Source organism: Onychostoma macrolepis, chromosome 09, assembly GCF_012432095.1.
Source record: "Onychostoma macrolepis isolate SWU-2019 chromosome 09, ASM1243209v1, whole genome shotgun sequence".
Taxonomy (NCBI): domain Eukaryota; kingdom Metazoa; phylum Chordata; class Actinopteri; order Cypriniformes; family Cyprinidae; genus Onychostoma; species Onychostoma macrolepis.
In genome coordinates, this window is record NC_081163.1 from 26000406 (window position 1) to 26022133 (window position 21728).

At 36.0% G+C, this 21728-nt stretch overlaps 1 protein-coding gene across 9 annotated transcripts in view; it reads left to right on the plus strand.

Annotated features, from left to right (window-relative positions):
* The window catches only part of rapgef4a (Rap guanine nucleotide exchange factor 4a), a 77629-nt gene that overhangs the window by 21747 nt on the left and 34154 nt on the right, over window positions 1-21728 (plus strand). For 5 of the 9 annotated variants that reach the window (XM_058787562.1, XM_058787563.1, XM_058787561.1 and 2 more), the window contains one exon: window positions 20279-20351. In XM_058787562.1, the coding sequence (XP_058643545.1) occupies window positions 20279-20351 (73 nt within the window). Of the gene's footprint in view, window positions 1-6606; window positions 6729-15807; window positions 16635-19145; window positions 20127-20278; window positions 20352-21728 lie in introns of those variants that run through there. The other 4 variants (XM_058787570.1, XM_058787566.1, XM_058787568.1 and 1 more) reach the window with 4 other exon arrangements.

Genomic DNA, 21728 nt, shown 5'->3' on the forward strand with positions numbered 1-21728 from the left:
TTTCACTTCTTGATGCGGCAGCTGCCAGCTCAAACCAGTTAACTGCTCAGGTGGTTCAGTGCTAGAGTTCTTGCAGGTACGGTTCTCCGCAGGGTTATCCCACTCCACCTTGAAGGTTTCTGTGGAGGCCCTAGCTGCTTACCACGCCCCTCTCGGTGGATGGTCTTTCGGGAGAGACCCACTAATTACATGTTTCCTCTGCGGTGCACTGAGGCTTAGGCCTCTGGCCAGGAGAAGCTTATGCTAAGTGGTGGATCGGGATGCTATTCCATAACCTTGAGTCCTCTGATCTCCCCTCTCCCTTGGGGGTCAAGGCTCACTCCTCCAGAATTAGCCTTCAAGAGTCCAGGACATTGTGGGATGTCCATTCCATTTACTTGTCATGTTCTATACCTGCATTTTGCACCACTCCTGGCTCCTTTTCTCTCACCTTAGCAGTGCTCTTCCACACTAGGCAGGGATTTGCAAGTCTGGCAGCATGGGCATACTAGTTCCCAAAGTGTTTTGACGCAGCTTGAGTTTCTGAAGGGGAACGTCTCTAGGTTACGCATGTAACCATGGTTCCCTGAGGGAACAAGACACTGCATCTCATTGCCATTAGGGATGCAGGATATTATCGGACTGATATCGGAATCGGCTGATAATGGCTTTAAATGTAAATATCGGCATCGGGCTGATATGAAAAATTATGCCGATATGTCTTGTCGATAAGAGGAATAAATTAACTCACATGTGTTCAGGGTGTGCTAGTGATTAGATCATGTCAGCAGCGTGGCTCATTCTTGAAGCAAAGTTTTGTCTGAATGGTGATTAGATTCACTCTTTTGGATCGCTGCATTTAATCTGTGAAAGCATGTACAGAATGAAGCGTTCGGTGTATGATAGAGTAAACAGTAATAGCACCTGCAGCGGCAGCAGTGACAGCCTCCCCTGGGTCCTAACGCCCATTCGGTAAGGAGTTTTAATTTGTAGGGGGCGCTGTTGGCCAACTTCCAATTAAATTAAAAGTAAAATAGACTACACAAGTAACATTTAGACATTTAGTGTTTCTGATTAAATAAAGCAGTAATTGATGTCATAAAATAATGAGTATGTGTTGATTTAAAGGTCAGAAGCTATAGCTTGCATGAAAAAAAATCACGAACATGACACTTGTAAATTAAATAATTTTATATATACTGATTTATTCATTAATGTGTAATATGTTTTATTTTTTAAACAAATCATAAGCTCTAAAAGATTTTCAGAATTTTTACAACTCTTTTGCTTTAGACCATCTACAAATGTTAAATCTTATAAATAAAATACAATGTTAGGGTTAACACTGCATCTTTCTGGGGGGGGGGATGCAGTGAATGATATATAGTTTATTTATAGTTATTTTCAAAGCTTCAGTGTGCTGTCAAAAAACCTTCATTATGGTTTATTTAATTCTAACAAATACGTTCTTGTTAAAAACTAACCAAAATTTAAAATATTTTGCATATAATTTCTGCACAGGAGAGACTTGGTGTTGTTTCCTAACCAAAAGGAAATATATCGGTATCGGCCAAAATGAGTTGAAAAATATCGGCATATCGGATATCGGCAAAAATCCAATATCGCGCATCCCTAATTGCCATACTTCCAGCATCCCTGCGAGTGCTTCCTTCATTCTACCAGAAGCTGCTGCTGTATCCACCGCACGTGCTTTTAAGCTCCCTGGTCTCTACGTCATCCCGCCTGTGATGTCTCGCTCATCCATTGTACTGATTACACATGTGATTCAGAGCGTGGTCATGCTGAAGGCGTTCCCAACGCGTTTAGATGCAGCATCTCATTTCCTCGGGGAACCATGGTTACATGCGTAACCTAGAGACGTTTTTTGACCTAAATCAAAATGGCCAACTGTTGAAAAACATCCATTGAATTTTTGTGATTATTTAAATTTGCATTATGTAAATGTTGTTTTATCTTGTGACCACTTGGTGGGACCAAAAACTTCATAGGTTGCTTCAGGCCATGGTGCCAAAGAGATAAATCAAGTTTGGTAGTGATAAGCCTATGCATTCATAAAATGCAGCACTTTGCTACAAAATTCAAAATGGCTGACACCAAAAAAATCATAATAATTGGCTACCATTCAACTTGGTATGCCACACCGGACCAGACCAGTCTAATTTATGGTCAAATACAACATCCTAAAATGTTGCAGAGTTATAGCCTTACACCGTGTCTAGACTGGAAGCGATAGTTGAGCTTGAGGCTGTCTACACTGTATGCGACAAAGCGACTGATGCAAATCATTTGTACTTTGTGTCAGTGCATCATAAATAGAACAAGGCACCAGTTTACTGTTGTAGATGTGTTGTGTTGTGTTGTGTAGTGTCATGACGTGTTGCATCCAGTGTAGACAGCACCACTAAGTATGATCCGGTTGTATTGTCTTCTGTTATGTTGCACCTCTCGTGTCCGGTTTAGACACGTGTTACATGTTCCTCATGAACTCAGCCTGGCAGGAGCTAAAGAAAAGAAGAAAAAATAATCATTTTGTTTCTAGCCCTTACAGTTCTAGGGCCCTATGAAATCTGTTTTATTTATTTTTTTCCAAAATTCCATTTTATTTTTTTCCAAGTTCCGATTTTAGTTTTTCTGTAAAAGCCTGTCTAATTAATTGAAATCATGCAACTTACAATATTAAACAGCAATTTGTTAAAAGTTAAAACCCTATGGAATATGTTTTATTTTTTTCCCCTCAAGTTAAGTTTTACTTTTACCACATTCTGTTTTACATTAATTTTGCAGATTCCATTTTAATGGTCTCATTAAATCTGAATAATCAAAAGTATCTCTAATGTTTTTTTTTTTTTTTTTTTTTTTTAATTATTTATTTATTTCTTTGTTGTGTATTTACATTTTTTCTGCTAAATAACTTCTGGTAAATATTTTTTCTGCTAAATATTCCTTTAAAAAATAAAGTTTTAATAATAATTATATTAGTAGTAGTAGTAGTAGTAGTAGTACTATCATTACAGCAAGTAATATTTATGTCATGGTTACTTCAAGTTGATCCAAACTTTTAGTTTGACGGATTGCTGTGAAAAGCTTTAGGTTTGCTGTTTGTATGTGATATGACGATAGTTTTCCTCAAAAGAAACAGTAAAATGCTCATGACTCTCAGAGCAGTATTTAAATACTCCTTTCGCAGTTTGATATTCACAGACACTAGTCCATATCATGTTTTGTAAGTGTAATGACCTACTTTTGATTTATTCATCCAAAATTTAGCAAATTCCGTGACATTCCACATCATACTGTAAATTCCGTTATTATGACTGAATAGGGCCCTAAAGTTCAAAAGTTATTAGAATAAACATGAGTGCAGTTTTGGGCAGTTGGTGATGCTAGAGGATTTGAGTTAGAGACTCCCAATTTGCTGTGGATAATGTTGAGATCTGTATGCCCTCAAGTGGTTGTGCGGGCTGCCATAGACTTCCTTAGCTGAAGAAGAAGACACTTGTGAACAGGAGTAACCGGTAATGGATGTCCAGGATGAATTACTCACTGGGTCACAGTCCTTTGATGATCTGTGATGGAGAGCAGGTGTGTCCGATTCCAAGTCTCATCAGTGCACATGGCCAGGCTACTGCTGTCGTCCAGAGCAACGCTAACAGGTGCTCAGATGACTTGCTATAAGAGCAAACATCTCCTCTTTCTGTAATGATGCTGCTGAAAATTCAGCCTCGGTGTGAAAGAGCATCTCTGTGTCTCGCATTCAGTCTGATAATCAGTTCTGCTGAAGACACAAAGCAGACCACCAAACACATGATGACATGATACAGGCATATTGTAGGGGTCTGTTTTACAGAGTGATAAATGCCAGGTTAGCGCTTGTGAGAAAGAAGTGCACCTAATTGTTCTGAATAGGCACTTCATTTTTTTTTCTTCAAATCTTAAATTTGTATTTAAAAAATACTTGCAGATAATATTAATAAAATAAAAGGCCACTTAAGTGTATTTAAATAGAAACACTTTCACGACTGTTTCTTAACATGCTTAATTAAACTTTTGAAAAGTCCACACTTTGTAATGTCAAATTTAAAGTTTTACTTTAAAGTACATTTTAAAATATTGTTTTAACAACTGATTTAAATGATTCAAATGATTTAATAAACTTTTAAATTAAAACATTTTCATTTAATAGCAATATTGCAACACACAATTGACTGTATGAAAACATTACATTTAGTTCACACTTAAATATATTATTTTCGTAGAACTCTTTTTAAAAGTTTGCCAAAGTGTAATTTGTTTTCACAAGAGAGTGCAAGTCATGTTAAATATAATTAATAGCTTATAAAATACAGATGTTGTCACGTGTATGTTCCTGTTTAGTTTCCTGTTTTTCCTTATTTGGTCATGTTCCTGTGTTCCCTGATTAGTTCATTCTGTTCCATCTGTGTCTGGTTAATTATCTAGTTGGTTTCCGATTATTTAAGCCCTATGTTCTCCTAAGTTCTTTTGTCCTGTATTATCTTGAGTTAATGTGTTTGTGGTTATACGGTCTCCTAGTAATTCTCCTGTCTCCTGAATTTAAGTTTACATTACATTGTCATGCGCTTATCTACAGCCACTATCCGTTAAAGATATATTGTGAAAGTTGGCTTTGTTTAGAGATTCATGTCTCAAACAAATGTATTTAGATCAGTGTAATAAATAGGGAGTTCCCATTGTGAAAACTTAGCATGCTTTTTTTCTTTTCTTTTCTTTTTTTTCCAGGCCAAGGGAAATGTTTTTGTAGTCGTAGTATTTTGTGTCAATACAGAAACTGAACTTCGGAAATACATTTTTCCTGAGAAATTTTCACTGGAGAAAAGTGAGACAAGTAGCCCCAGTCTCCCCTATATAAATAGGTTTTGCGCCACTGGATCAACTTTTTATTGTCTTTCAATTATAAACAAAATAACATAATTGGAACAAACAATCAAGGAAGAAGGAATAACAGACATATTGCCAATAACCAATAACCATTCCTTTATATAATCCAATAAGGTGGAAGAAAAATGTTGCCAGGCATCAATGGTCCCAGGTTTGGCCTAATTAATTCATGCTGTTTTACACTAACAAGTCAATATTTTAAGGAGGCCGTGAATCCAATTTGTGGTGTAAACCAGTTCTACAGTTCTGTATTACTTCTTTGCAGCTGTAAAACCAGCAAATAACATTCTCTTTTGTATTAAACTTGCACATAAATCAGAGTCATCATTAAAAAGACATAAACCTGGATTGGCAATGTAGTCAATTTTCAGTAAGGAGGACAAAACAAAATGTATGAGTCCGTAGATTAGAAACAATTTGACATTAACACAGGGGTGTCAAACTGAATTCCTAGAGGGCCACAGCCCTGCAGAGTTTAGCTCCAGCCCTAATTAAACACATCTGATGCAGCTAATCAGGTCCTTTAGCCTTATTTGAAAACTACATGGTACGTGTTTGTGTTGGAGCAGGGTTGGAACTAAACTCTGTAAGGCTGCGGCCCTCCAGGAACTGAGTTTGACGCCCCTGCTTCAACATATGAAGAAAAATACCTGGTAATGCAGTATTACAAATATGGCAATTATAAGTGTCAGTCCTCTGTCGTGTGTGTCATGTGTTCCCGCCTCTTGTGTTCATATTTGGTCTTGTTCCTGTCCGTGTTAAGTGTGATTATTAGTTAAGTGTTGTCCAGCTGTGTTTTAGTAATTATCAGTGATTGTCATGTGTATTTAGTTCCTGCCTGTTTAGTTAGTTTTCGTCTGGTCTACTCGTTATTCCCCAGTGTTCCTGTCTGTTAACCTTCCCTTCCCTTGTCTTGCCCTGCCCTGATGTCATGATTAAAGACTATTATTTTGAAGTTTATCCTTGTCTCCGTGTTCCTCGTTCATCCCTGCTGTGTGCACCGTGACAATAAGTCAGTTGTAGTTTCATTTTGAATCTCTTGTAAGGAGTTATGCATGCTCTGTGGATGACTTTGAAGTGAATAAGGGGATGAGCCAGATTTTTGGAAGTAATTTATAGTTGATTTTGAGGTGATTTTCAAAAGATTTTATTGATATTTTTCTGAATGAGTCAATATCTCATATATTATACATCAGTACAGATGGTAGAGTACTTTCACTTTATGTCTCTTTCCATCTTCTTGAAAATACTGAATTATTAAGTGAAGTCCTGTTACCTTTAACATGCCTGAACAAACAAACAGAATGTTAAGCACGTTAGTCTGCAAATATGCTTGTTTTTATGTGTTAAACTTGCTTTGTGTGCAGGTTCATCTTAAACAATGATTTATTAAAATCAATTCTTGCTTATTAAGTAATTATTACTAATAGGCCTTCATCTCTATTGAACAAAAATATGGTTTTTACACATGTATGTTTGTGTGCATGTGCAGTCAGTAGTCATTAGACCATGATGATTGGAGTACTCAAATCGCCTAGCAACCACTCCACTCTCAGTGGGAGGGGGGCCAGCTGCCCCTTCAGTCCTAGACACACACACACACGCACGCACGCGCTCACTACATCAGCACTCTCTTCTGCCTGCCGCTCGGACCACACACACGCACACACACACACACACACACACACTACAGCATGCTTGAGCTGTTGTATAGAGCTCTCTGTATTAGACACTAATAGTAGTGAGAAAAAGACAGATAGAGTCGCACTGACTGCTTCAGTCTGTCACTCATGGGTCGCTCACTACTGTAGGTAAGTGTCTGAGCACTCACTTGATCTGCTTTGCTTTATTTGAGGTTTGTATTCTGTGACTCTGAGGGCACCGTCTGAACGTGTGCTTGATTGTTTTTATCTCAGGATGTAATATGAACTTTCTGCACTGATAGATTTAGGACAGTGGACTGCATGTGTGTGAGACACTGAGGTTTATATTGAGGTTTGAAGTCTTGTGTTGTTTTTAATGAGGTGAGGTCTTGTGAGAGGAGAACAGGTTATGCTGAGAATGTCTGTATGTGAATTATGTAATGAATGTGTTCAGTGAAAAAAAGTGCAGTGAAGCGCAATTATGAGATGCATTTGTATGTCAAGCATGAAAGAGAGAAAATTTAACGGTTTTTCATATTGCTGTCTGTACTGTAAGAAAAAAGCTACTGTTAATTTTCTGACAGGATATTATGTGTTAAGTTTCCTTTAACCCTAAAACAACACAATCACAGCTAACAAAAATATGTTGTAAGAACGTTTTGCTTACGTTCTCAATGAGTTATGAAAACTTTATTCTGAATGTTCTCTGAATGTTTAAAATGTCCAGTTTTTTAAATGAGTTAAAATGCTTTTTTCTTGGTTATATGACCATTAAGGGAACATTTGGTAACACTTTGTTTTACTGTGTCCTTGTTACACGTTACATGTACTTACTATTATAATAACAATTAATTATGCATAATTACATGCAAGTAACCCTAAGCCAAACCCTAACCATAAGTAAGTACATGTAGTTACTTAATATTACTCAGTGCTTAAATGTATAGTTACACTGTAACAAGGACACCTTAAAATAAAGTGTAACCAAAAATGTCATTTTATTATTCAGCAAACAATATGGGAATGTTACTTTTGAATGTTCAGAAATGAGTACACTCTAAAAAATGCTGGGTTAAAAACAGCCCACCTTGGGTTATTTGGCAACCCAGTGCTGGGTAAATATTGGACAGAAAACATGCTGGGTTATTTTGACCCAGTTGGTTGGGTTAAACATTTTTACCCACCATGCTGGGTTGTTTTATTTTAGTCATTTATTGTCTAAAAATTATTATATTACTGGCTTAAAATGGGCTGGAAATTAAAAACCACACATAGAATTACTATTGGCAACAGCACCAAAATCGGCAGCAGCGGCGCTGAGAACCGCTCTCTCCTGTGGACACAAAAACCCTGTGCTCTGACTGTAACTCAGCAGCTGCGTTATTCGTCGGAGACAGGCTCAACCCAGCGGTTGTGTAGAAGAAAATAACCCAGCAACTTAGTTACAGAAAAACTACCCAGCACCTGGGTAAAAATATTAACAAATAACCCAATAAAATGAGCCAACAGGCTGAACCCAGCATTTGGGTTAAAAATAAAATAAATTAAAAAAACAGCACCTGGGTAAAAATATTAACAAATAACCCAATAAAATGAGCCAACAGGCTGAACCCAGCATTTGGGTTAAAAATAACCCAGAATTTTTTAGAGTGTAGTAACATTTGAAAACGTTATATGAACGTCCAACTAAAACGTTGCAAAATAAAATGTTCTGTGAATGATGCATAAATAACATTTTTGTGCTACTGTTTTGAGAACATTATTAAAGGCCAATGTTCTATTTAGAATGTTTGTTCATGAAAAAAAAAAAATGTATTCCTTGACAGAACATTATCCACAGTTCTGAGAATGTTCTCTGTTAGCTGGGATGCAATGTGTCATTTAAAATATGGGTAAAACAACTGTGAAAAATCAATACAGAAAATTCCCTCATATCGATTCAGTACATTGGAACCTATTTTTATGGACTGTTTTAGAGTGTATAATGTGATGTTTCTTGTACTTTTGTCTTTTTATAGCAAGTACCCTTACAAAAAGACTGTAGTAGTTTTCTGCCAAACGCCTGTGGCAAATTCTAGTGAACGTTCCTGCAAAATTGCCACATGTTCATATCTTCACATTCAGATGGTCTTTGCAGTTGTAGCAAAGTCAGTTGTGCAGTGTAATTCTGTTGTGCACTACAAATCTGCATGTTTAAATAAATCTTTAAATCTTTATGTTTGGCAAAGAACTATGTGCTATAGACTTATGCTATATGGTTTACTGTCAGTTCACCTCCATTGCTAAACATTTGTAATCTTCTGGGAAACTAAATTTGCTACAAATTCATTGTAAATTTGTCGCAAATAGTTTTCTCAGTGGTGGTGTTGGGTCAAATGAAGCACTAATTATTTTGCATGTGTTTGATACTTCAATCATAATTCCATTAAATTCTCTAGTTAACTTAACTTTTCATGTTCAGATATGGCATCATGCTGTAGTAGAGTGCATACTTTCAACCATTTTATTTCTCTGTGAAACTTTTAATTCACAACAAAGAAATTCTATGTGAATAAGCATTCACACTTTATTTTAAGGTCCAATTCTCACTATTAACAAACCATTAACTATAACTTTTGCCTCAATAAACTCCTAATTTGCTGCTTATTAATAGTTAGTAAGGTAGTTGTTAATTTTAGTTGATTAGGTATGTAAGAATATGCAGAATATGTGCTTCATAAGTACTAATAAACAGTCAATATGTTAATAATAGGCATGCTAATAAGCAACTATTAATAGTGAGAATTGGTCCCTATACTAAAGTGTTACAGAATTAGCTTTATATAATGTTTTCTTTTTCAGAAAGTACGATTATTTTGGAATTCCTTTTGGCATTGCTTGTGCCACAGAAATGACAGCAGCTTTAATACAATATATATATATTGTAACGAAGCCGATGAGATGAGAGGCGAGCGGATCCAAATGCAATGCTTTTATAAATAAACGTGGTCGAAATACAGGCAAGGGTCAAACAGTGGCAAACAGGTATATAATAGGCAAGGCAAAGAGTAATCCAAAATGGGCCTGGGTCGGTAGACAGCGAACAGTATCCAAAGGGGCTAGACAAGAGAGGTAAATCCAAAACGAAAGCAATAGTCCAGGCAGGGGAAAACACAATCCGAAACAGGCAAGGCAAGGCAAGACTAGGAAAACTAACAGGGGCTCTGTAGAGTAGCTAAAGCTAGGGCAGCGATAAATGCATACAATACTCGGCAGTGAGGGAGAGAAAGTCCATGGCTTAAGTACGGTGTGCAAGTAGGAATCAGCTGTGTGTGATCAGTGCAATGAGCTGTGTGCGTGTCGTCAGTGCAATGAATGATGTGAACTGTAGTCCGGAGGTGACGAGCAACAGTTAGTATAGTGCAAAAGTAACTGTGGTGAGTGAGTGACCTCTGGTGGTGAGTGAATGGAAGTTCACAGACCGGATTCGTGACATATATATATATATATATATATATATATATATATATTATTAGTATATTAAATTAATTTAATATAGTATATTAAAATAATTTAATATACTAATAATATATATATATATATATATATATATATATATATATATATATATATATATATGTATATTATTAGTATATTAAATTATAATATGTATTCACATAAATATTATACAAATATTAAAATTTATAACTGTTTTGCACATAGCATTAACATTTTGATATTTTATTTAGCAACACAAAGTGGTCTTATACTGGAGTATAATATGACTCATTCACAAAAAACAAATCAAACAAAAGTTTCAAAACTCAGCTAACAATCATCTAAATTCAGTGGAGCAAACCTATCATTTATACAGGGTAGACTGTATACTCCAGTGAATATTTATCAGGGAAAGTTTCAGTATTGACACAAATGTAAGCATTCAATGCTCACAATTTGCTATTTAATTAAGCCACATTTTGACAGCTTTCAGACTTTTGCAGTAAGTTTCTAAGTTTCACACACTGTGGATGTGTGACTGTAGCCCATTATCCCAGCACATTTGCTCCAGATCCTTCAGGTTTGGGTGACACCTGTGCACTGCAGTTTTGAAATAATGCCAGATATTCAGGTTAACCATTCACCTGTCTGTTTTTGAGCCAGTCTAGTGTTAATTAGACTTCCATTTTGAATATTCTTCCTGCTGTATGGAATTGAAGTTTCTTTTGCATGTTTCCCTGCATCCGTGTAACTTTGAAGCTTGCCCGTCCACACAGCTCTGTTTGCTCTCGTCTGGCACGACATCTGTCCACATATATCAGTTGCGTCATTACTGTGCTTTTTTGCCCCAGACATGGATCTCTCTGAGTAATGGCATCTATCTTCTGGTTGATTGCTGTATCTTTCTCAGCTTCTGAACTTTGAGGTCCCTGGATGGTTGATGTGGCTTTCATCTCCTAACAATTGTACCGTCTTCCTAATTGAGGCATTAGTTTGTGCTTTTATAATGATCCTAATGATCAGTAACTGTAGGGTTTATTCAGAAAATGCAATTGATGTTTTAATTATTTGTTGGTTGCAATGATAATACATTGCATTTAAAATGAAAATAATTAATTTGAGGTTTTGTCGGTTGGAAAACCAATTCAAAGAAGAGGGCTACTGAATACTAAACAGTATATTGTTATTTCCAGCAAGCAGTTAATCATGGATACTGTCTGGTAATGGTCAGATGCCCGCTGATGCTGGAAACACTCCTTCATCTTTATAGTAAAAAAACTCCAAAGTCAAACTCTAATTATCTCAGAAGCAGGCTACTGTTGTCATGGCGATGGACACTCTTATTAGTTCTGTATATTATTGTCAGGGTGACATAGATCTCACAGATGGTCTTTATAAACTTTTTCTTTTCTTGTTTGCATAACAGACCAGCTACACAATGGCTTATTTCAGTGAGGACTGCTTTCATTTCCTGTTGATATATTGGGTTTCTGCACTGATACAGATGTAATCGATATAGTAAAAGCACTAATGAGGAGATTATCAAATGTGAGGTTTCATTACCCTGCCAAAACTAATGGCAGGAGAACAGGTGTGAGTGGAGAACAGGCTCTTTGAGTTAAGTCTCATATGCTCACCAAGGCTGTATGCGTTTATTTGATCAAAAATACAGTGAAAATGGTAGCACTTTATTTCACATTCCTGTTCCACATACTATGTACTTACTTATTATAGTAACTAGCTGGGTAATAACTAGGTACTAAACCTGAACCTACCCTTAACCCTAACCTTAACCCATGTAGTTACCTTATATTACCCAGTAATTTCTTCGATAAATACACTGTATGTATACATAAGTGCTCATACTGTAAAATAAAGTGCCACAGTAAAAAAAGCAATATTGTGATTTTTTATTTATTTATTTATTTTTTTTATTTAAATGAACTCCTTTTCTATTGTAATATATATGTTCAAATGTAAATTGTAATTTATTCCTGTGATGGTAAAGCTGAATTTTCAGCATCATAACTGCATGATCCTTCTGAAATCATCCTAATATGCTGATTTGCTGCTCAAGAATAATTTCTGATTATTATCAATGTTGAAAACAGTTGTGCTGCTTCATATTTTTATGGAAACAGCATTTATTTGAAAGGTCCAGTGTCATTTTTGATCAATTTAATGCACCCTGCTGAATTAAAGTATTAATTTCTTTTAAAAAATCATTTACTGGCCCCAAACATTTAATGGTATAGTGAAGTATTAATTGGTTAAGTAAATGTAAAATTTATATCAAATTTACATAATTAAAAACAAAACAAAAAATCCAAACAATTACATCTTAATAATCAAGATATATTTCTGGATATCATAGAAACATTGGTATTTAAAATCTAAATCTTGATCAGTTTTGGCTGATCTGGTGAGTTTTCTGTCTGTTCGGAGATGTGATTGTGAAAGTGTAGAGGTGGGTTATGTAAGAGCTTGCTTGAGATATTCACACACCCTGAGCACAAACGCTTCATTACTCATTACTCTGCTCAGGTCAGATGCCTGCAACTTAAAGAAACAAATCCTGCCACATTCAATATCATTCTGCAGCACATGTGTGCACATCTGTATATCAGCTGTGTGTGTGTGTGTGCTTGTCTAATGTGCTTGTATTTATTGTGTCTCATCATTATGTGTTTGAGTGAGTGGCCATGTGTGGGTGATATTGATATGCTGTGTTTCACATACAGTACTCCATTGTCTCCGTCCAGCTTTGTGTGTGTGTGTATTGAGGGTCTGGGTCTTCCTGCTATTGGAAACTCAATTTGAATTGAACTCATTACTGTCTTGAGCATCAGAGCATCATTTATTTATTTTTTTAACTGACAGCACTGCACAACCACAGTGATCTAATTATAAGGACCTTTGTTTTGAATTCATTTCTGTAGTAACACTGTTTAAACATGTGATTTTGTGTGTGCTGTTTGTGTATCTGACTATGTAATTGTATCTCAGCCTGCTCTAAGCAACTCTGGGCTGTCTTGTCTCCTCCAATCACAGCATCCCACTAAAGCCCCAGGGGATGATGGGTAATTTGTCATGTTCTGTTGCTGTTTGTACATAATTTAGTTTAATTGAGTTTAGCATATAGCATGTTGTATATGGTCAGCAGCACATATGCAGGGTAGCTTTACTAAAACTAAAAGCATAACACATTTTTGTTACTTGGAATAAATGTTAATATTATATTATAAATATTAACGAATATATATTATAAATATTATTACAATTACAAAATAATAAAACAATGTTCTCTTTTAATATATTTAAGTATACGTATAATTGTTTGAGGATTCTTTGAGGAATAGAATGTTCAAAATAAAAACCTTTTTTAAATAGAAACCTTTTTATATAAATATCTTTACTGTCACTTTCAATCACTGTAGTGCATCCTTGCCAAATAAAAATATTCATTTATTTGAAAAAAATAAAATAAAATCCTGAACTTTCAGTATTTGTGTATATATTAAAAATGTCTGAAAGTAACACATGTATAATAAGCATTAACATGCAGTAAAGTGACAAGGTTCCAAAATACTTATTTATTTATTTTTTTAAATGTTTAAGTTTCTTAATTGTGATCTGTAAGTCATTAAGCATAAATACAATAATCCAATGAAATATTTGTAGCCTCCAATACTATTTGTTCATATATACATCTGCAAGGATTAATGTAAATGTAAAGGTTTGTTCCACTACACAGAAATGAGTAATCAAATTTAGAAAAAATTCAAAATTTTCTTCCTTCTCTTCCTCTAAATACCATACTTTTAGTTGAAGCTGCATGACACGACACTCTAATTACATTTAGCATCCGCCTAATACAGAACATAACACATGCGAACATCCAGACTATACTTCAGACAGATTCCTCCCAAAAATCACCTTGGAAACTGCTAAAGTCATGTTCAGTCCTTTTTCACCTTCAAAGTACAGGAAAGTAGGAGAAGAACCAGCTGTACCACATGATGGAGCGATGCACAAGTCTATATCTTTGACCTAAAGACAGTCTGTTGTGGTTTTGAAAAGTGTGTACTTGTTGGAATTGTAACCTTGACCCTGTGCTTGTGTACTTCAGCACACCTACACACAATCCGAGTCTGCAGAAAACAAAGCAGCCATTCACAGTTCTGCACATCTCACCCCTTGTGTTTTTATAATGCTGAATATTTTGGCCACTTTGATAAGTGTGTAATGCACTCTCAGTTCCATTTTACCAGGTTTAAAGTACAGTATGTAACTTTCTTCATATATTCCATGAAAATTAGTGCAGAAATGTGACTCTTTTTTGTGAGCCTGTTAACCCTGCTGCTTTCACATAATTGTTTTACACACTGACAACTGTCTTTATCATCATTAAAATATAACTGTTGCATATAACTCTCCTCAGGAGAGCTTTGTGCAGTTCCACCGATTACCATACAAAGAAAAATCATTACAAATACAATAGAACCATGACAGAGGCAGAGTCATTTCCAATTAGTGCTCTGCATTGAACTGTCAGATGTACTGGAGCTGTATAACATGAGCGCTTCCTTTCCAGAGATGAGGAAGAGATGCCTTAGATGACTGGAAAATACATTTATTTTAACACTTTGAAAAAGAAGAACAATTTTGCATACTTTTAAAAATATTACTTATAATGGAAATAATATACTTTTAAAAGAATATACTTAAGTACAACAATGGAATGTTATGTTTTCACACACTTAACTGCACGTTAATAAATAAAATGAAAATGTATTGTTATTTAAATTTATGTTAAATGTGCTTATCTAGAGTTTAGAATACTTTTTGACACACTTAAGTACACAATTACCTCAGAGTTACTTCAGTTGTCTTAAAGTACATCTGAATGTACTGACAAGAATGTTCACTCTTAAAAATAAAGGTGCTTGAAAGGTTCTTCACAGTGATGCAGAAGAACCATTTTTGCTTCTACAAAGAACCATTCAGTCAAAGGTTCTTTAAAGGACCGTCTCTTTCTTAATATGAAGAACCTTCTTTCACCACAAAGAATCTTTTGTGAAACAGAAAGGTTCTTCAGATGTTAAAGATTCTTTATGGAACCATTTAGACAGAAAAGGTTCTTCTATGGCATTGTGAAGCACCTTTATTTTTAAGAGTGTATGGTAAACATTTCTATTGAAACTTGTATGTCATGTATTTAAATATAAGTACACTGTGAAAAAAAATTCCGTAAAATGTACAGTAAAAAACCGGCAGCTGTGGTTTCCGGAATTCTACCGTAAAAAAATACGGTAACAACATTTTAGGTTTTACGGTTTTAATTTAAATTTACAGTTAAATAACGCAATTTCATTAACTGATATAATGTTAATATACCAACCTATTGAAGTGCTGAAATCTGTTTTGGACCTTTGAAATACACTGATAACCACCAAATGCAGGTGGTGATGAGAAAGTCACATGATGAACCAAAGCCCATCACAAGCAGCTTTTAAATATTAACATAGAAGGTGCACAGTGTCATTCACAAAAGCAATAAACACCACCATGGTGAGACTCATTAAACTGAAATATGCAATAAACATTAATTTAACAACATTAAATGTAACATACAAACCTAATAAACATAACTGATAAGAAAAAACTTGTCAGGAGTCCGGGTCCTGCGTTTCTCCCTCTCACCACCAGAGGTCACCGTTCAATTCTCCAAACTCCACACACCTCATTATTGAGTCATTTGGAACCAAGCCCCAGCCAGTGGGCCGCATCCCTGCCCACAAGACAGTCGCCCCTTCAGGCGGTACGCCGAAGACCTCTTCGAGGCAGGCCAGGGGCTAGGGATTGGAGGGAGCACCCTCATCTACCTGTTTCTAGCGGGCCTGGCGGTTCCCGCTCACAAAACTCCCGAAGCGGCGGTGCCCACTCACGATCCTCCCGAGGCGGCTGCGCCCGCTCACGGTCCTCCCGAGGCGGCGGTGCCCACACACGGGGCTCTCGAGGCGGCAGGGCCCACTCACGAAATTCCCGAAGTGGCGGTGTCCGCTCGCGATCCTCTGGAGGCGGCGGAGTCCACTCACAGTTCTCCCGTGGCGGCAGTGTCCGCTGAGTTCTTCTCCGAGGGGGCGGGACTCGTCTCAGGCCTCCCCGTGGCGGCGGTGTCCGCTCCCGATCCTCCCGAGGCGGCGGTGCCCGCTCACAAGGCTCCCGAAGCGGCGGAGCCAGCCATTGCCCGTTCCAGGGTGGCAGCTCCACACACACCGCTGTGGTGGCCGCTGGTTCTGCCCTGGGTCCCCATCCCGCCGGCGCTGCCTCAGTCCCCAGGTCCCCCTCCAGCACACGGACCTGGCCCCCCCATCCCTCCCCTTCTCCTGCTCCCCCTGGTTGGGTGCTTGGGAACGTCTGGAAGCCATTCCTTAGAAGGGGGATCCTGTCAGGAAAAAAGACGGGCTCGGGTCGGCAATTCTGATAAGGTGTCGGACACGGGTCGGGCCAGGGCCTAAATTTGAGGCCCGTGCAGAGCTCTACTCGCACTATAGCGAATTCCGTCCGTGTTTTGACTTCAGTAAATCAGTTTTGGTGAATACAAACAAAGTGATTCTTTTTCATGAGTCCAACATACCGCCGCGCAAGAGACGTGGTCAGACGTCTTTCATTATTGTAATGCTGTTAAATAGAGAAAACATTTTATATTTAAGTAGGCTAACTAATAGCATAACTCTTAACCTTATTCTTGAAACACAAAATGACCAATAAAAAGGTGTCAAGCACCAAAAGCAGCCCATATAAATCCATAAGCTGTCTTTAATTGAAAAATATGCATTGTGTGCGTGCGTGTATACAGGGTCACTCACCCAACGCAAACGCCCACACCTAGATAGATAAAAAAATTAAAATAAAATCAAGATTCATCTAATTTTCATCATTTTTGAAAGAAGACCTGCTATGAGTAATATACCTCATAAGAACAGCGCGATCTGGCATGACTGTATTCAGCAGAGAAGATCATTTCTGTAATTTATTCTTACCTACATTAGTTAACCTGTTATTTTCACATAAACCTGTATGGATTTTACTAGTTGGGCTTTTCCTGAACATCTTACCAAACTGAAATGTATTAATTTTTAAGCTTTTTTGTTATTCAGATATTTTGCAGAGTATTTATATTTGTTAACCAAAGAAGGTTAACATTTTTTATAAAAATGTTTTAGTATTAAAGTTGTGTTAAAGCTAAAAGGCTAAACTATTCTATGTTTGACTCAAATTGAAAGAATAAACAGTTTAATTTCTATTAAGGTTTATAGGGATTTTAAGATGTAGCCTAATTAGTGATTTGAATAATTAAGTTACTTATTGAGTAACTAAGTTACTTTTCAGACAGAGTAATCAGTAAAGTAATTTAAATACAATAATGATGATGTAATTAGTAACTGTAATTAATTACTTTTTGAAAGTAACTTACCCAACACTGCACTCTAGTGAGTTGTTAACTGTTGTTAACGGATAATTCAGGTAGGGATTCGAACTCAAGGCTTGGATTAGTCCAGCTGATGACTGAATCATTCAGACTGGCTTTATGAATGATCTCATGCAGTTTGTTGAAAAAATCTGACTCATGGAAGAAATGGGTTTGAACAACATGAGGGTGAGTAAACGATGACAGAAATGTCATTTTTGGGTGAACTAACCCCACATGCACACTCACTCTCTGACTGCTGTGTTCAGTGTTGTGTCATTTATCGATATACATAATGACATATTAGGCTGGGTTTGCGTGATTTATGGGATGCATCAGTCAGAGATAATGACTTGTCCTCTCTCAGAGAGACGTCCACTCCCCAGAGAGCCAGACACTCACATCTGAGCCACAAAAAGGCCACATTAACTGTCCCAGGTGTCCTGGTTAATGGCTCAGACCGCCTCTGTGTCATTAGTCACTGAGCTGCATTTATTGGCACCTCCTGTTACTAAAACTTTCAGCTTTGAGAGTAATAAAATCAGCTTCTGTCATGTTCTGTCTATATAATGATATTCTTCAGCTCCTAGCTGCTTGCTGTATTCTCAGTTCTGAATCCTTTAGACAGTGATGTAAAACGTCTTCAGTTCTGTATTAGGTTTGATGGATCAAAACAGATGTTAATTAAATTTATTGACAAACAGTATACTGAATATGCTCTTTGGGGATGTGCAAAACCTCTGCATGTGGTGAGGTCTTAAACCCATTATGAACAAGCAGGACAAGCTGGAGTTTCTACCCTTTTGCCAAACACTAAATGGGCACTAATCTCTCTCGTGTGTCTATAATTAGCAGATGCTTTTGTCCAAAGCAACATAAAGTATACTAGTGCTCTCCTCCAGAGAAATCCAAGGTTAAGTGCCATGCCCAATGGCACTATCTCTCCATCTGTCCATCTGTCTGTATAGAATTCAATGTCAGTTATAGATGTTAATGGAAATGTCGAGTAACTGTGTGCTCTCTTATTATCCTTTTTTCCGCAACATTTTTTTTTTTTGAAGAAAAAAGTAAAGAAAGTAAACAAACAAACAAACAGTAATATTTCTTAATAACTTGCTATAGTAGAAAGATGGAAACATGACAAAATTAAATCCTCTCCAAAAAATAAATAAATTGTGAAATGTTTTATCCTTTGTGAAAAAGAAGTGTGCTTAAATGTGTACTTTTAGCGTACTTCATATCTTTAAGATACATAAAAAATGCTTGCAAATAATACAAAATTAATGAAAAAACAACAACACTTTAAGTAGACTTTAGTGGCCTTTTATTTAATTAAACACACTTTCTTAACACATTTTGATAGTGCACTTTGTAATGCTGCCAGCAAAATTAGACTTTAAAGTACATTTTAAAGCAAATTATTTTCTTTAATATTAGATTTAAATTATATATATATATATATATATATATATATTAAATATGCTAAATCTTCATCATTTGAAATGTGTAATTACAAATATACTTAAATACGTGGCATACAATATTCAATAGAAATGACATAAAAGTAGATTTTAATTTACTATACATGCTGTAGTCCGTATTCCGTACTACACTCATTACACTTAGTAAAGACAATAGAAGTAATTGTCAAATTACAAATAGAAAAGTACTTAAGTCCTACCCAAGTGGGTCAAAAATATACTGCACTTAATATACATTTAAACAAAAATGCATTTTCATTTAATTTTGATTAACATGTAAAAAAGTGTCCAAAAATGTTACATTCAGTTCACACTTAAGAATATTCTTTTAAATTATATTTTGTCAATAGGCACTCTTTGAAAAGTATGCTAAAGTCTTCTATCTTTAACACTGTGAAGTTAATATTTTTATATTAAGGCATGAATGCTGAATTTATAACAATGCATTACATCTAGTGTGGAAGACTATAGAGCTGGTACCTGTGATAGTATTTGATGTGTACTGTATCAAGAGCTCTGTGTCAGTAATGTGCATTTGTGTGTGCCGTCTGATCTTTGATTCAGAAATATTGATTTAATCCAGCATAATCCCTTCTGATCTGCAGTAAGACCTGATTAAAGAGATTACAGAAGACTCCAAACTCTTCCTCTAAAACTGCTTTTCTTATTTGTGCTCAGATGCGTTCATCGTTCTGGGCTGCAACTCTAAAGCTAAACTAGATTTTAGGCGACTATGGCAAGAAATTTCATGGGATGTTTAGGCACTAAAGAGAAAAACCTTGTGAGGAAGCAGACTCAGTTGGGGGATGAGGTTTATGGTGGTTTTCATATGTGTATTATGTGTACCATTACTCAAAGCTCATGCTGTTATTGATGTCTCTTATAGCTTTTACATCACTGAGCAAACGTGTGCATGTGTGTTTGTGTGTGTCTGCGTCTATATGACCAGCTCTTCTACCCATAAGAAATGTTGTTCACAACCCATTTAAGTGAAACGGGATTTTCAACCAAAAATGTAGGACAGGACTTGATTTTATCCACCAGGACATGATTGGATCATGAGAAATGTCTATGTAGCAAGTGATTAGCAGAAAAGAGTTGAAAAAAGTGACATATGCGATGCCAGATATAAAGGTTTGTACATAAAGACCAGGAACACCATACTGAGTAATTAGGGTCAAATTTAGTTTCATGTTGACATTATTTTATTATTTTAATTTTTCGTTTTTCTTTTCAGTGTCTTTTTGCCACCTCTCGTATGTAACAGGAGTGTTTGTGTCTTCCAGAATTATCGTCAGTGTATGTCTGGTCTGCTGGTCCCTCCCTATGGTGTTATGGAGAGCGGCCCAAATACTGACAGTAAGTACAAACACTTGTCTTTGTTCACCCAACAGTGATAATTCTGGGTTACACTTTATTTTAAGGTGTCCTTGTTACAGTGTAATTATATATTTATGTACTGAGTAATATTAATTAACTACATGTACTTACCTTATGGTTAGTGTTAGGATTAGGGTTTGGCTTAGGGTTACTTGCATGTAATTATGCATCGTTAATTGTTGTTGTAATAGTAAATACATGTAACGTGTAACAAGGACACCTTAAAATAAAGTGTTACCTAATCCTGTTGTAATTTACTCACTCTGGTTTTGTTCCACACATGGATGACTTTCATTCTTTAAAACAAAAGATAAGTTTTCCGAACTCCTTTCTTTTTTTTCCTCCATAAACCTAAAGCATATTGTGATGAGAGTCTGTAAAAAAATCAAGCAAAAATCACATCGAAAGTGTCGTATACAGTAAGTAGTACAATGTACTGTTTATGCTTTGATAAATGTCCTCTGAAATCATACAATAGCTTTTTGTGAGAAAAATACCAAAACATACAACAAAAGTTTGGTGTTGGTTAGATTTGATCATGTTTTCATGTCTCTTGATCTCAACAAAGCTACAATTATTATCAAAAATACAGGGGAAAAGTAATGTAAAATATTATTGCGATTTAAAATAACTGTTTTCTATTTGAATATATTTTTAAAATGTAATTTATTACTGTGATGCAAAGCTGCATTTTCAGCATCATTACACCAGTCTTCAGTGTCACACTGTAAAAAGTGCTAAGTTAACTTGAGGTTAACTAAGTTAAATTGAGGAAACCTGTTGCCTTAAAATTATTAAGTAAATAATAATAAAAAAAAAAAAGTTAAGTGAACTTGACAAAATTTTTTTCATTATCATTTACTTAAAAATTTCAAGGCAACGGGTTTCCTCAATTTTTTTTTAAGTTAAGTCAACTTATCACTTTTGCACATGATCCTTCAGAAATCATTCTTTGATGAATGGAACAGCATTTATTTGAAATAGAAATCTTTTGTAACTGTGTCACATTAATCAATTTAATGCATGTTTTGCTTAATAAAACTATCAGTTCATTTTTAAAAAAAAAAACTTACTGACCCCAAAGTTTTGAACGGTGGTGTACTGTATGTCTTTCATTCCCCTCTGCTGTACCTCTTATCTTCGTTTGTGCTTCTACATAGTCAAACATGGCACATTGCGATCAGCTCTTGATAAGACGAGGTTTTTTGGGGTTTTTTTTTGCTGTTATAAAATAATTTAAAGTAAATTAGCATGTTTTAAAGTTTTAAAACTCTTCTTTTTGTCTGAGATTTCTATGTTGATGTGTGTAATTCAGTAAGCGTCGTATATGAAGAGGGATGTGCTGTTGTCCAGGGC